General features: G+C 33.2%; 1 protein-coding gene across 4 annotated transcripts in view; it reads left to right on the plus strand.

Annotated features, from left to right (window-relative positions):
• LOC130445048 (uncharacterized) overlaps positions 1-16,321 on the plus strand; it is a 140,780-nt gene extending 124,459 nt beyond the window's left edge. For 3 of the 4 annotated variants that reach the window (XM_056780532.1, XM_056780533.1, XM_056780535.1), the window contains 8 exons: positions 616-778; positions 2,502-2,798; positions 2,899-3,193; positions 5,102-5,443; positions 5,729-5,881; positions 7,009-7,129; positions 10,254-10,977; positions 13,178-16,321. In XM_056780532.1, coding sequence (XP_056636510.1) covers positions 616-778; positions 2,502-2,798; positions 2,899-3,193; positions 5,102-5,443; positions 5,729-5,881; positions 7,009-7,129; positions 10,254-10,977; positions 13,178-13,647 — 2,565 coding nt within the window. In that variant the 3' untranslated portion in view covers positions 13,648-16,321. The remainder of the gene's footprint in view (positions 1-615; positions 779-2,501; positions 2,799-2,898; positions 3,194-5,101; positions 5,444-5,728; positions 5,882-7,008; positions 7,130-10,253; positions 10,978-13,177) is intronic. The other variant, XM_056780534.1, reaches the window with a different exon arrangement.
• Positions 16,322-16,376: the final 55 nt, after the last annotated feature.

Below are 16,376 nucleotides of genomic sequence, written 5' to 3' on the forward strand. Positions count from 1 at the left end.
TATCCGGAGCTCAATAATTATTTTCCCACTGTTATTAACGTTTTTAACGATCAAAATTTTTCAATACTGAGAACTTGTAATATATCAAGTCATAGGAAATCAAATAAAAATTGTATTATTTGGAAAAAAATTCATTAAACAAAACACGTAGGAGCCATATGAGGTGATCAATCTTACTTGAGACCCTAACTTTTGAGTTGGTAACAATTTATACATCCGACCCTCTTGAAACTTTCAATTTTCATATCAACTGCATATGTTCCTTCCTCATAACTTTTCCAAAGACGCAAATTCTTTCTTTTAACTCAATTCAGCCTTCAGGTTTAATTAACCTGGCCCTTGTCAAAAGACAGACAGAATAAAATAAAACACCAGAATAAAGCGTAATCAAGTCCCGGCACAACTTTCAGAAACCTAATTTTTAATTACAATATGATAACTATATGATTTTATTTTTGTAGAGGAATCCAATCACAGTGATTGTATTACGAGACGGTTCATTATCATGATACAAATTCCAAGATTTCTTGTACTCATCCCAGATATTTACACTTTTTATTAAATAAATTGATTATTCGTTACAATGAACTAATTGTTTCTATATTTTTATTCCAGGGCCGAGAGCTAAAAAATGACGAATGTACGAGCATAACATCCGGTGACGGTGTTTCCTGTTTGCTGTTACAGAACATCACAGCTGACGACAGTGGAAAATATGATGTGTCTGTCACAAATGTACATGGAAAGGATTCCAACTATGCTTCTGTTGCAGTTGAAGGTAATTGAATTCAAATTATTTTTATATTACAAAATTTCCATCAATTGCTACACTAAAAACTATATCAATACATATAAATTGTGTTTCTACCATTACTGTATCTAAAGGCGTTGATTTATTTTGTGTGTGTGTATATTTATGAACTAGCTAACCCGGCAGACTTCGTACTGGCTCAATAGATAAATAAATGACTTAAACTTTTGTTTAAAATAAGCTTAGAACAAACAAAAGGAATCCTTTTTTTATGAAAAAAAAATTCTCCATATGAAGAAGTTTTATTTTCGATTAATTACACATGATGTTGCTTACTTACAAAACAGAGTTGTCCTGAAATACTGGCTATTTATAAGGTTTCAATTTGATATTGACAGACACACACAATTATTATAGTCTGTTAATCAATTTAAAGCTTTCTGATAAACTATATTTTTTGTTTTGTTTTGTGGTTCATAAATAAACAAAGATGACGGTTTTCCGACGCGCGAACACGTGACGTATAATTGTCCATGCGCGAAACAGGGACACTCCAAGTTGATTTGGCAAACGTCCAACGACTCCCCTTGCGATTTATTTATGGTCATCGGAAAGGCCAGACGTACCGGATATTGTAGACGTTTAAAATCGAATGGTAAACAGAAGTTATTATCAATTTTTCAACGGAAAATCTTGAAGAAACTAAAAGAAATTAGTTTAACCGATAAAAAATATGTAAAAAAAGTCAGTTTACACGGACACCTTCTTGAAGTTTCAAAATTGGAAGAAAAGAACATTTTTAAAAACATTCTCTCTATATTTCCGTAAATTGTGAATTTATTTTTTTTTATTTTGATTAAAATTGTGGGTTGAATTTTTTTCAAATCTACTTATCATAGATCATAAGATTTCAAAAATCTCGATTTTCGAGTGCGCTAAGCTTACATCACTAGATGCAGGAGAATTTCCAATCATTCACTAAACATAAGTTATCAAATTTGGTAAAGTTTTGTTTTGAGAAAAACCTCAACAACTGAGTTTGTTTCTGACAAATTCTGCGAAAACTGCTTTATACTCACATAGACCGGAATTAATTACTGATTCATATCATGGGGTAGGAAGTCGAAAACTATGTAATCTAGAATTGAGGAAGTTGTTTTATTGATTCGAGTTGGTAAATCCACATGCATATTTAGCTAAAATGGGTAAAAAACATTTACTAGACTCTCTAGAATAGCACAATCATTAGTAAAGACAATGCTAAAATCGCCACATAGAACTCTTCTGCTCATAGTATGCAGATATTCGGTTAAATTCAGAAGGTCCTCGAAAAAATAATGAATATTCAATTGAAGACCTCTATAAATACATCTTATAAATATAAATCGATACTTTTGTTGTGAATTATGGAAAACTCAAATGTATTTTCTTCTTGTAAAAAACAATAATTTATTAAAGCCGAGAAGTACTCCAAAAACAAATACAAGTATAGAATGAATATTAATTAGAACCATTCTCAATTTACACTTTAAACTAAGTGAGGATCCTAGTTCCTTTGGACACGTCCTATTATCTAAAAACTTCTCCTAGAAGAATTGGTACTAAAGTAACTGCTATTACTCTCTAATTTGGTGAATTTTTCGTTTAGTTGGTTTAAATGGTTAACTAATCAGTCTTTCAGAACAATTTTTTCTATTCATAAACTGAAAGATTACCACGTTGGCATAAAAATGATTATGTTAAATTACAGGACCACCGGATCCTCCAAGTGGCACCCCTTGTATAACAACATCATCGGATAACGTTACCTTAACCTGGAGTAGCTCCCCATATGATGGCGGTAAAATAGTTAATGGATATGCTGTAGAATACTCAATGGTGGGCAGTGATATTTGGACGACTGCCGTCGAAGAATGTCATTCTCTTAGCTATGTTGTCAGAGGATTACAGCCGGGAGGACGGTATGTTTTCAGGATACGAGCTATTAACGTACATGGATACAGTCGACCTAGTCTTGAATCGGATATAGTACAATTAGAAGAGCACAGTAAGTTTCGAATTATCTATTGCAAATAAAAAAATTTCTTCCACCCAAGCGTGTACACAAATTAAATTAAATTTGATCTAATATCCTGTTTTTGTTTCAGATGAGTGTAGTTATTTCAAACCTAGAATAGTGTCGGTAGAACCAGGTCCTGAATTTAAGACTCGTTACGAAGTCTTGGAAGAATTAGGAAAAGGACGATATGGAGTTGTACATAAAGTTATTGACAAAGAAACAAATCAAAAACTGGCCGCTAAATTTATTAAGTGTAGAACTTCCAAAGATAGAGATAAGGTACAGGACGAAATTGATATAATGAATCTCCTCAGACACCAAAAACTTTTACAATTAGCTGCCGCTTTCGAAAATCCCCGGGACATGATAATGGTCATGGAATAGTAAGTGATAATTTTTTAAGTAGGCGTATTATGAGATTATTCTTACAAATTTAATCAACTACATTACAATCCGTCCACTTTTTCCCTTTTATTGCATACTTGTAAGCATTTCTAACTTAGTATGAAGATTTTACTTCTTCTGTTTCTAATTCTTCCAAGGCAGGGCACTGATAGATGATATGCTCGATCGACTCTTCTTCGTAACAATCTTTGTGACAGTTGCCCGTTGCTACTCCTAATTTTTGGAGACTGGTGCCAATGACCATTGGTCTTCTGGATTGTGTGTTTTGTGAATCTCATTATGTTTTTGTATCATTTCAATGATCATAGAGTAGAGGTAATCAGCAAAGGCTTACTTTAGTGTCACAAATCCAAGAGAGTACTTTGCGTCAGCTCATACTTCTTATTATTTTGTTGTTTTTGATTAATGATTTTACAGCTATCTGGCTATTTGTGTAGATTATTATTTTCGTGTTCACTCCACCACTTTCCTTTAAGAGTCTAACAGCCTTCTCCATTTTGCAAATATCCTTTTGCAGGATGTCACATCCAAATATTAATCTATGGAACTTATGGATGTTCAGTTACCTTGAATACACACCAGCTCTCATTCTCTAAATCATACCACGAAGAACTAATTGATTGATTTGGCAAAAAGGAAGAAAACACGGTAGATGTTGACTTAAAAAAGAAGAAGAACCAATTAGATAATTATTTTGACATATGATAATAAAGAAATAATTCTATTAGGTATTACTACACGCCCTGCCCGGGGGATTCTCCACTTCTGCATGGGCTAGAACGAGGGCGACCAAAGGGACTGCAAAGTATTACCGATGTAATTAGAACCAACAAGACTTACCCATTTTTAGTAGTATTAAAATAGAAATATAGGGTTTGAGACTTACACAATATTTGAAAGATGAGAACTAAAGAATCAGTAAGATTTAAAACAACAATTTGACCTAGTAAGCCAATATATGCGGACTATATTTTCATTTGAAAATGAAACCAAGAAAGATGCGAAATGTATATTTAGACAAACCAATGAACTTCAATCATTTCAAATAAATATGTATTGAGAAAAATAACTTTTCTGTCAATTGAACACAAATCTCATCTTAATTCAGAACCGTTGAACCTGTGAGTCGAATTCTATTTAGTTTAATAGTTCTTGAATGGAGACAATCAGTTTTGTATTTTGGTTCATCAAGGCTTGGTCGATCAGTGCCCAAGTCCAACCATATTGGAAATTTTTTGCCTTTGTTGGCAGTCTCTAAATTGAGATATGTTATTTTAAGAATTTCCGTTCTGAACTTAACTAGTTCGAAAACTAAGAAGAGGTTTGTATTTTGTAACTAAAGTTTTCTTGAATGATGCCCGAGTCCAGAGAAATAATTGGAAGACTAACAAGAGATTTGTCTTGGGCTTCTAATGTTTGCTTCAAAATAATTCGAAGACTAAAAAGAAGTTTTTGTTGAATAGCTAAGGTTTACTTAAATTATTCATGAGTTCAGAGAATTAGTTCAAATACTAGAAAAAGGTTTTTTTTGGTTACTAATATTTGCTTTATTGATCCTGAGCTTAGGGAATAAGTGCAAATACTGAGAAGAGGTTTGTGATTGGTTGCTAAGATTTTCTTGATCAGTGAAAGTGTCAAGACTAGAAATAGATTTCTGTTTGGTTAACAAATGCCTAGAAAATTGACTTTCTCTTTCACTCTTTTAAGGAAAAAGCTTTTTATAATATATTCAGAATGACAAAGTTTCAATCTAGATGTTTCTTTATCGAATATTAGCTTTAATATAAACGCAAGGTAAATGTTTGAAAACCACTCAATTGTAAATAAATTCATTTTCCAACTACCAAAATTAGTAAAATTCTTAAATAGCTTATTTTTTTTTCTAGCATATCTGGTGGTGAGCTTTTTGAGAGAGTGGTGGCGGACGACTTCACGCTTACAGAAAAAGACTGCATTTTATTTATGAGACAAATATGCGAAGGTGTAGCATATATGCATTCGCAAAACATCGTTCATTTAGATCTGAAACCCGAAAATATTATGTGTCATACAAGAACTTCTCATGAGATAAAGATAATTGATTTTGGATTAGCTCAGAAAATCGATCCTAAGCAACCAATAAGGGTATTATTCGGCACGCCGGAATTCATACCACCCGAAATAATCGGTTACGAACCAATAGGAGTTGAGTCTGACATGTGGTCTATAGGAGTAATATGTTATGTACTGTAAGTATCGACTTTTTCTATTAGTATTATTGTTCAAAACTTTTCTTGTTAAAAACGCACTTTTCCTTTGATTGCTTTGAAAGAAGACACTCTGAGTACACCCTCTAAATAAATAGAATCATAAACTGCTCTTAAAAGAACAATGTATGGTACTTTAGGAAAATTTTAAACCATTTTTGAAGAAATGCATGTAGTAGAAGAAGAAATTTTCATTTGAGGATATTTAATTATTATACTTTCTTTTGTTTAAAAAATTTCGATAAGCTTCATCTTTGTTTTTCATAGATTATCGGGACTTTCCCCGTTTATGGGTGACAACGATTCTGAAACGTTTACAAATATCACACGTGCCGACTATGATTTCGAAGACGAAGCTTTCAATACGGTATCTCAAAATGCGAGGGATTTTATTGGAGCTTTATTAGTGAAAAGAAAAGAGTAAGTACATATATTATAAAGAATAATTTCTAACAGTACTTTTAAGAATAAAGACTATTAGCTATTTTAAAACCCGACCAGAAAGATTCATAATCACTGAGACCTATCTCGGGTTCTATAGATACTAATATTATAAAACTTATTAAAAAAAACGTTTTATTAAATGATTTTGCAACTGATTTAATTTGTGTGCGATCTTTATAATGGAATCATGAGCTATAGAAAGTGTCTCATAGGTAATGTCAAATCGATTTTCATATGTGAAAATTCCTACTCCTCAATTTAAACATGTCGTACAAAAGTAAAATTGCTTTGCTCTCTCCTTATCAATTTGTCTTTGTTTAATTATTGACGTCGCAGAAGATCGCCATAAATCAGGCAACAAATTTGTGTTAAAAGGAAAAATGCAGCGTCAAAATGAATTTATTAAAAGAAAGTACGAAAGGGATTCGAAAAAAGGTTACTGCAAGTGTTCAAATAGATGTCCAACTTGATCAATGCATTTACGACAAGATTTGTCAACGGAGAGGCAGGTCCTGCATGAAATGACGGATGATCGCGAGTGCTCGATAATTGTCCGTTTTCCCATGCAAACAGGTTTAATTCTTCTTTAATAAAGACGTGAGGATTCTAGTCGTTCCAGTACACGCATTTGTGCCGATTGACCGCACCATTCAGATTGAAAATTGCTTTATTCCACCATAAAATGGAATGCTGGAACTGCGGATCAAATTGACTGCATCCGAGGTTCTACTCGTCGACAACAGAGCCCGTTTTTAAGAATTTTTGGTACGTCTTCCACACTGTTGAACGATTTGATAACGACGAGTTCGTAAATTATTGTTGAAATTCTGTAAACATAATTCGTACGTAGATACGACTTAACTCTTGAAGCGTGAACTTGTATCGGTTATTGATTCTGAAAACGCTTCTACTCGACGAGCACATGTTATCATGAGACAGTCACAACTATCTGAAGCACGAGCATGCTTCGTTTCAATCTTTTTTGACAGCGTTGCCAGTTGTATGAAATTCCTTAACTGTCTAGTTATTATCGAAAACAAAAGTTAAAGTAAACTTGGCATAATAGCCATTCATAGTTTCTAATTATTAGAGTTATATTACAGAGATCGCTTGTCTGCCGAACAATGCTTAAAACATATATGGCTCGATCCGGAAACTCATCAACAGACTGTCATTTTGTGTACAGACAAGCTGAAGAAATTCATAATTCGTCGTAAATGGCAAGTAAGTACACAGTTTCCTTTTTGTTCTGTTATGTTATTATATTAAGTTCAATACTGATTTTGTTTTATATATTGATTACTAACTGATACATTATGAGTATATACATTTTTATAGATTGATACACAACTTTAATTCAATCGAGTCAGAGATCTTAGTCTTCCATTTCATACGCTCCCAGGTGTAGTGCTCTGAAGTTCAGTAATGAATGTGGATAGAGGTTTGCTGCTAAGTGTACCGTCTTCAGGTGTGCATAGAGGGGAGAGTGCCCCGATAGGGCTCCTGTTAATATTCGTACTATGTTCTTACTTAGGTTGATACATTCAGCAGATCTTGGTTATAGTTTCTCAGGAGAGTCTTTTATGATATATGGCTGCTTGGCTATCGGTCAGGATGATGATTTCTTGTTTGCGATAGTTCCTCTCTACAATGAACTGAACACATTTTTTAATTGCATAAATTTCTGCTCGAAAAATGCTTGGTATGTTGTCCAGCCTTTCAGAGTGTTTGGTTCTGGGCCAGTACATTTCTATTCCAGTTCCGTCTGCCGGTTTAGATCTGTCCGTACACCGTTTAATGACATTTCCGGTCATTTCTTGTATGGTGTTTTGATTCCACTTACTTCTACAGCTTAGAACTGGAGTAAATTTTTTCTCAGAGGTATGCATTTAGATGCATCATCCTGAGGCATGTCCCAGGATTAGTCATTATTTAGAGACGGTTTTTCTTTGGCGATTCCAGCTCTGAACATTCTAAGTGTGTTTAATAGGTAGGAGATAAATATTATATAGACAGGGTTCTGTGGAAGTTTCGGTTCTGTGTTACTTAATATGAAGTTTATTAACTGGCGATTAATTGTTGATTTTAAGATTAGTTTCAATTATAGCAGTCTGTTTAGCAGCAATAATTAGTGATGCTTTCGGTTATGTTTTGTTTGTTTATTGTGACTTCTGGCGATCACTCATGTTGCTTTAAACTTTGTGTTCGTTCAATAAACTATTAATTTGCATATAAACTAGTTTACAAAAGAATTAACTAAAAAAAGTAACACTCAACCTGAAATTATATCCTCTCTTATTTGTAAACTGTAATGTTTCCTATAGCACATCTTAATTTAGAAAAAAAAATAAAGATTCTGTAATTTTAACTTACGCTTATTAGATGTCTGTTAGTAAATGTTGACGTCAAGAAATACGTCGTAGTAAAAAACAAGTTCATTAGTTAATCTTATATCCTGAACTCGTTTAAAAATTCCTATTTAATTATCTTAATATCTCTTGTTGGGTAATGAGGGTAAAGAAATGATTTTCTGTATCCACTTAAGCTTATTGAAGTGTAGTATTTAGAAAGATAAAATTATTGACACAAAATCAGTATTGAACTAAATTATTTATTGTTTACTACATCTATGACAATAAAATATTCGAATTTTTTATATAACCCCAATTATTTCGCGGTAATTACCGGTGGAAGTCATATGTATGCTCTTAACAATTGCTTTTCGGTTAGGATATACATTATTAAAGATATTTCAAGCTCTGTCGCATATCGCCATATTTTATTGTTAGATAAACTATCTTAGTCGTTCTGGCTGCAATCGAAAGTTGTGACACGTTGACGTATCTGTATCATTTCGAAAGGAATCTTCTTTAAAGGCAATGCAAAGCCCTACAACGATCACGAACTATATACAAGAGTGGATGTACTTTCCACAATCTATCATAGTTATTAAATTTCTTGGTTACTAAATGCAGATTATTTCTTAATTTTTCGATTCTACTTCTTGACGTAATGTCATATATAGATGATATACCTGTGCGGGAATTCCAGTAAAGACGCGACCTAAGAAACTTTAATATTCCCATAAGCATAACGTTATTTCGTTAGCAGTGGGGTTGACGCTAATTCCATTTTCTTTCAATGAAAATAGATTTGTACTTCCTGCCATTAGTTCAGAAATATCGTCTTATATATATTTCTTGAAAAGTAAATATGGATCAGGTGAGTTAGCAGGCTTATCTATTTCGTTTATCACATCTTATACTTCAATAGGTGGACAGGTAAAATAAGTTGCTTTCCTTTCATAGTTACTGACTTTCTTTTCCATCTTCCCTACGTCTTTATCGTTTTTTTTTCAGTTCTGCTTTCCGTTCTTGTACCATAACTTCAAAATCTGCATCTGCATATATGTAATACTCTTGATCTGCTTCCAAATTATGTTCTTCTGTATTGGGATCTTCCATATTGCCTTGATTTTCACGTGACCTAGTGTAACGTTCCTATAAATCAAATTCATCTTCACTTTCAGAATATTTATTAAGATTTATCTCCACTCTCTAGCTCCTGAAAGACATTTTAAATTTCCCAATACAACTCCTTGTCGGTCAAAGGCTAAGTACGATTCCAGTCTCTTCCAAAGACGTGATGTACACATTTGCTTACTTTGCTAAATTACCCTTGAGATGTGATGGTAACATTAATGTCCATTTAGACAACAATTTGTTAGACTAGTTTTTAAGAGATGGCGCAACTAGTCCGGTTTCTTGGTATTTAAAATCACGTATTCTTAGTACTCAATTGTGTAAATGTGGATTTCGTAGAGAATTACGATTATAAATATATGACGGTTACATATGTATGACCGTCAAGGCCGAAAAGGTTAAATGGCGATGTATGGTATCTTTAAAAAGTCCAAGGAAGTTCGATAATCGGCGAGTTTTGATACTAGCTTGGTTTTCTACTACTCCAAGGTAACCTCAATTTCCCACGTGAATAAACTGAACGTGAACGATCTTCAAGCGTCAAATCTCCTCTATTAAAGCGATTAAACCAACTAGTGTCTGTGCCGTCGTTGATTAACTGTGTCTTCCATTTCAATTTCACATATTTTCCTTGTTCTCCACGGCTGCTCTATACTTTTGTTTCCAATGTCTTGATAATACACAAATTTCATATTTTTCGAACTATTTATTATATAAACATACGAGAGAATGGATAAAACAAAACAGGAGATACCAATTATAGCTTTAAATAAGAATATTTTATTGACAATTCAGTTTGTTTGCATGCAGTTTTATTTTCGCAATTTTGTGTGTATTTGTTGCATGGTTTTCGTTTTTTTGCTTAGAAGACTGGCAATGCTATCAGAGCTCTTGGCAGAATGGCAACTCTATCCGCTAGTAGAAGGAATTCTGCTAACTCTACGCCTAACACCCCCAGATCATCGATTTCGGGAAATTCCATTCCTCGAATGTCAAGCGTAAACGAAGAAGATAACAATATTAATAGTATCGAAAAAAATACTATCGGAAGTGAAGCTGAAGATTATCTAACGAAAATTAATCAGTTAATCCGAGAAGAAAGTAAAGAGGAGAATTGTCATGAAAACGAATTAATAGAAATTACTAATAAAATTTCAATAGATAATCAGGAGACTATCGAAGGAAATATAGAATTTTCGAAGGATATATGTTTTCCTTTGAAGACAATCGAAGATCTTAAAAACGAAAGTAGTAAGGCTGTAAAATCGAGATCATGTAGTGATCGAAGTGATAGTGGTATAAGTGATTGTTCGAGTTTTCTTACTAGTTCTAGTTCTACACCACGCTTAAGTAAAAAACTTTGCATCAACGAAGAAAATGAAAGTGACACCGATGAACAAGTTTATAGTTCATCGAAAATGTTAATTATTAAAAATTACAAAAATAAATTCGATAATGAGAAAGTCGAAAGTATAAGAGAAACAGACGATTGTGATAAAGAAGGAAGTGATTCAGAGATTAAAAAACCGGTTACAAGTTTTAGATTGAATAAGAAAATTGAGAATTTAACTAACCAGACATCGATTAAAGGTAAGTCAGATTTTCGAAGCTTTGCAGCTGAGTATTGTTACTTGAGTTTAACTCTATTGATTTTGTTTTTCAATTTCTATTATTTCTTTTTTGTTGTGTACCAACAAATCAGAGGGGAACTTTGGATTTACTCTTGGATACAATCTATTCATTTTCTATTTCGATTTTTATTACTTATTTCTTTTCCAACGTATAACAATAAATTGAAGGACTAAAACAATTCATAAGCAAACTTTTAGTTTTATTCCTGGTTAAAAAGATTGAAAGTTCAATTTTTTTAAAACGGAACTCAGCTTAAAACATACTACAAGAATTTTTTTTCTATAATCATTTTGTTCAATTAGTCCAGCGATGCTCTAACGTTTCTTTTGCAAATGTAATTTCAAGGTTAGGAAGCAGAAAGAGCAAATCTGGTAAATACTGTGGATGATCAGCCGGTTCAAAGTGCAATTCGTTATCCTTATAGAAAAGCACTTTCTTTTTCCTAAAATGCGGTCGCTAGATGAATACAATCCCATGATTATCCCAAAAAACAATTGCCATCATTTTTCCGGCCGATAAAGCCGTCTTTGGAACTTAGAGCTCTAATGGCTGCTGGGTATCCAACAAGTTGATTATTTCCAGTTTGCGTTAATTCCTTTCTATATTCAACTGCACACATTTTTCAATTGCATATATTTCTCCCTAATAAATACTTGATGTATTGCCCAGGCTTTCATAATGATTGGTTCTAGGCCTGTAAACCTCTAATCCAGATCAGCCTGCTGTTTTGGAGTCATTCGAATATCATTTGAAGACATGTTTGTTCATTTCTTGTGTGGTTTTCGATCCCATTTGCTTCTACAGTTTTGATGCGAGGTAGATTTTTTCCAAAGCTAAACTTTTTCAAGATTATCTCTGAAGCATATCCCAGAGTTGATAATTGTTTGAGAATGGTTTATCCTTGTTAATTCCGTCTCTGAACATTCTGAGTGACGTTATTTTCGCCACGCTTTCCAATACTATATGAAGAGTCTCATGACTCAGTCTTTGTACCTTCGGTCTCACTATTGTCGTGTAAATCCACAGTAGGATTTTTGAGTGATAACCCCAATTCCTGCCTGCGAAATTTCTGCATACCGTAAGGACTTTCGTGGCTTTAGTGGTTATCCTCTTCTCATGTTTGTTCCAGAAAAGTTCATTGCTACACAGGTGCTTAGCCATTGCCGCATTTTCTCTCGTAGCTTTCCTATGTTTTCTTAGTGCCATAGTTGTATTGGTTTTACCATTCACTAATACCCTGCGAAGTCCTGCAGTAGCTGGTCAGTATCCTCGCAAAAATTTTGAAAATCTTTGCCGCTTTGTTTTCCTAATTTCTTTGTTGTAAGCAGCGATTTTCCTAGTATAGCTCTGCCAATCTCCGAAACACTTTTCTCTATTGAAGGGGTGTCATGTCTCAGATCTTAACTTGGACAGATTGTCATTCCATCAAGGAGTATCGCTGCTTTTTTTGCTTTTTCGTATGGGGCAATACGATTAGTACACATCGAGTTTGTTCTCACATACTTTTTTGAGATTTTGCTCCACATCCAGTTGGTTCCTAGCCAATCTAATCCTAACTATACAAGTCGAGTTATAAAATATTGAATTTGAACTTTTCAAACAAAATTCAATATTTCAAAGGGGTAACATGGCTTAATTTTTTTCACCTTTCTTATTTATTTTTTCTATAGAATTATGAATCACGTAATCTTATTCACACGAAAAAAATGGGAGCCTACGTACTTCTCAGGCCACCTGTTAGATCAATTTAGTCCCTAATATGAATATTTAACTTTTGAATACAGATTTTATTAAAAATGCAACTTTTACTACTGTAGCCTATTTATTTTTTTTTTGTAATTTTTTTCAATAGACGTTCAATTTAAAGACATTTGGTTTTATTATCAGAAACTATGTTCATAGTCGGTTTAATTCTATTTTCATGTTAATTACTTTTTGAATCGTGGGGAAACACTTTTATCCACTTTTTTTTGTAAACCTAATAGAAATCGAAATATTACTTTATGAACACGCTGTATAAGTTTGTTATTGCTATTAGTAAATTATTATGAAAACAAATTTTTCCAAAATGTATCATCGGGCAAAGAATATCCTCTTATTTTTAATTTTTTGATGATTTAGAGTGTTTTATTAATTTTTACTTTTTTTAATTTTGCAGCCAAAACCCAAAATGCGTCGAGCAGCTTAAAACGACTTCCAATATATACCTCTAGAACCGTAGCGGGTACGATAAAAAAATTCGATCAACCCGATACGACCGACAATGTTCCATCAGCCTCTACCTATGACAACGGAATCGCAGTTAAATTTTCAGATAAAAGTCATACCCCTCGTAGATCTAGAGTAGAACAAATGAAAGAAAAATTCACTAACAACGACAAAGTTAACAATTTATCGGCCGGTTTACCAACGGTACGATATAGAAGCCCTTCACCAGCCGTATTGAAGAAAACACAGGCTATTATAGCTAAAGAACAAAATAACGATTACTATGTTGGTAAACATGGAAAAATTGAGCTTGATCAATCTATTTCCCTACCGAAATCACCCGCGTTGAATACGAAAGATAAACCAAAAAGTGACAGCTTCAAAAAAGCCGCCGCTTTTTGGAATTCTCCAAATACCTAAAGTAAAAATAATAATACTAGATATTAAGTTATTTCTCATTTTGCCAAAAATATTCATAACTTCGTTTGTAAGTAAGATAGAAAATATTCTTTGAGTAATTTCTAGTACTCCTAAAAATCTCTGTACGAACAAAAAGTTACCGAGTTTCAATTCAAATAAATGCATTAAGTCAATAGTTCCCATCACTGTGATGTAATTTTTTTAGCGTATAAAGAAGTTCTTTGTACTTTTTAATCCAAATGCTCTCTTTAAAAGCTCATATTCATTGCCTTAAAATGAGAAGTGGAAAATCACATTTTATGGTGAAAGTGCAAGAAAGAAAGTTCTGAAGACTCGAGTAGTGTTCAGTTCTGGTGTGATGTAGTGCTGCCAGAATGCTAACAGTCTCATTAGTAAAACTAATCGCCTAACCTAACCTCAACTAACCTATGTGAGGTTAGGTTAGTTTAGACACTAAACTGAATTGATTCCTACACGGCACAGTCTTCAGAATTATCATTCTCGCATCCTCACTATAAAACGTGATTTTCTGAAACCTCGAAAAGAGTTGTACTTTGCTTGAAAAGTACAAAGAACTTCTTTTTAAGGTAAAAACATTATAGCACAGTGATGGGAAGTATTTTTCTGTGATCCCGGAACTCTTACTTGACAGACCTTTCAAGTTGATGTTCAGACAAACAGGAAATTGGTGGTAGTTGTGTTCTTTTTCAACAAATTATCAGTTTAATATCAAAAAAGCAGAGACAACAAAAAATTATTCAACAGAAATTGTGAGTTGTGTAACAGAATATATAATTTATTACCAACAATTATCTCCAATTTCCCCTTCTATCGATACATCCACATAAAAATATAGATCTGAAAATATTTAAATCTTCTGAAGCCAGATTATAATTTTGGAAAGGAGGTATACCAAAAGTATGAAGTGGAATACCTCTTTGTGTATAACTTAATTTCTTAGATTTCATTTTTTTGATGTGTTTTTTGTTTCTAAATAATGTACATAGTGTTTTATCTATACCAAATAAGTGCCTTTAAAGATAGATAAAATAATGTATATATTTTAGTCCGGTCAATTTAGACATTCGAAGTTACATAAATTCCCAACAAGCTAAAAATCAGTAAAATAGTTTCAAATATAATTAAAAATAAAATTTGAAAGTTCCACATCGTTCCCGTGTAGGGAAAAAATTTTATTCAAAGTCAAATGTAAAAAAATAAGTTTTTCGTGATTTTCAGGAAAATTGTAAGTTTTATTATAAAAATACCTTTAACAAAAATTGTAGATCATAAAATCATCTACAAAAATCGTATCAATATTTTTTTCCTACGAGTCACCGTTTCTGATATATAATGCTTCAAAAAGTTGTAAACGTCATAAATGCAAATGTTTCCGCTCCACCTATGAGGTAGTGTACTTACCGCGTTTTTTTAACGTGGTTTCCTCGGTAGGCCTATTCTACGGGTCTGTTGTGATAATGTTTAATTTGAAACTATTGCAAAACAATGGAAATTGGCAGAGATACAAGCGATTTAAATTAAAAAAAGTTGTCGAATTAAATCATCCGAGTCATCCGTCAGATTCTTCTTCTTCTTCACCTATATGCATGGAAATTGCGTACATAGCGATGTATCGCAAGTCGCATTCTTTGGAATCAACCGGATCCTCAACTGTTGGTGATGCAATATTAGAGCACGATCGGTCTTGACAAGGTGTACATGCCAGAGAACAGAACTTTTTGCAACCACATTTAGCACTGCATAACTTTTTGCAGTTGAAAAAATTGTGTTCACGTAGGTGGGATTAAAGTTTGAACCGCTTCTAATGTATTGTTGACCAACTTCCAACCCCAGTCTGTAGGATCTAGCTGATAACCAAGCCACACTTGAACTTGGTAATAGATCAGCTGTAAACACTGAGCATATCCAATACTGCAGCAAAAGAAGGGGACACACTAGATCATTGTATACGACACTCTGAGCTTTATATAACCACACCAAACGCTCGGCTTAACTTCAAACAAGTCACAGCGCGCGTTAGCGACAAAGCGGAGATGGTTAGAACAGTCTTAGCACCACTAATGCCCAACGTAGGAGGTTTAAAGCAGAAAAAGAAGAACCTACTTTCATCTGTTGTAACCTTTGTACTCACTTATGGCATTCCAATATGGGCTGATGCATAATTTTCTACAAAAAAAGTTCTCCAGTCATTTTTTCATTGGAGCCACTATTTCTGATAAATATCCTTCAAGAGCAACTGCTCTAACTCTTGGAAAACTACTTCGTTTTCAAAAAATCAAAATAGATCTTGATGTTTAATATCTCCATTTTCTATTCGGGTAAGCTAGCATAATTTGAGACTTGGAAAATTTGAGGTATTTTTATGATATAACTTACCGTTTGAATCATGAAAAACTCATTTTTTTGACCTTTGACCTTGAATAAAATTTTTTCCATACACAGGAATGATGGGGACCTTTCAAATTTCATATTTAATCATATTTTCTTCTTGGTGAAAATTTATGTAGCTTTACTCTTAATGTTTAGTCTAATTTGACCGGACTATTTACAGATTTATTTTTGTGTTAATGAATGAACTGTTATACCCTCCAATATTTATGATTGTATGTAAATATATTAGACGTTTGATTTAATAAAAAAACGGTCACTGTTCTATAAGTATTTTTATTCCAATTCCTAAAATTCCATAACTCCAATTACGTTTCCCT

The sequence above is a fragment of the Diorhabda sublineata genome, chromosome 6 (assembly GCF_026230105.1).
Source record: "Diorhabda sublineata isolate icDioSubl1.1 chromosome 6, icDioSubl1.1, whole genome shotgun sequence".
Taxonomy (NCBI): domain Eukaryota; kingdom Metazoa; phylum Arthropoda; class Insecta; order Coleoptera; family Chrysomelidae; genus Diorhabda; species Diorhabda sublineata.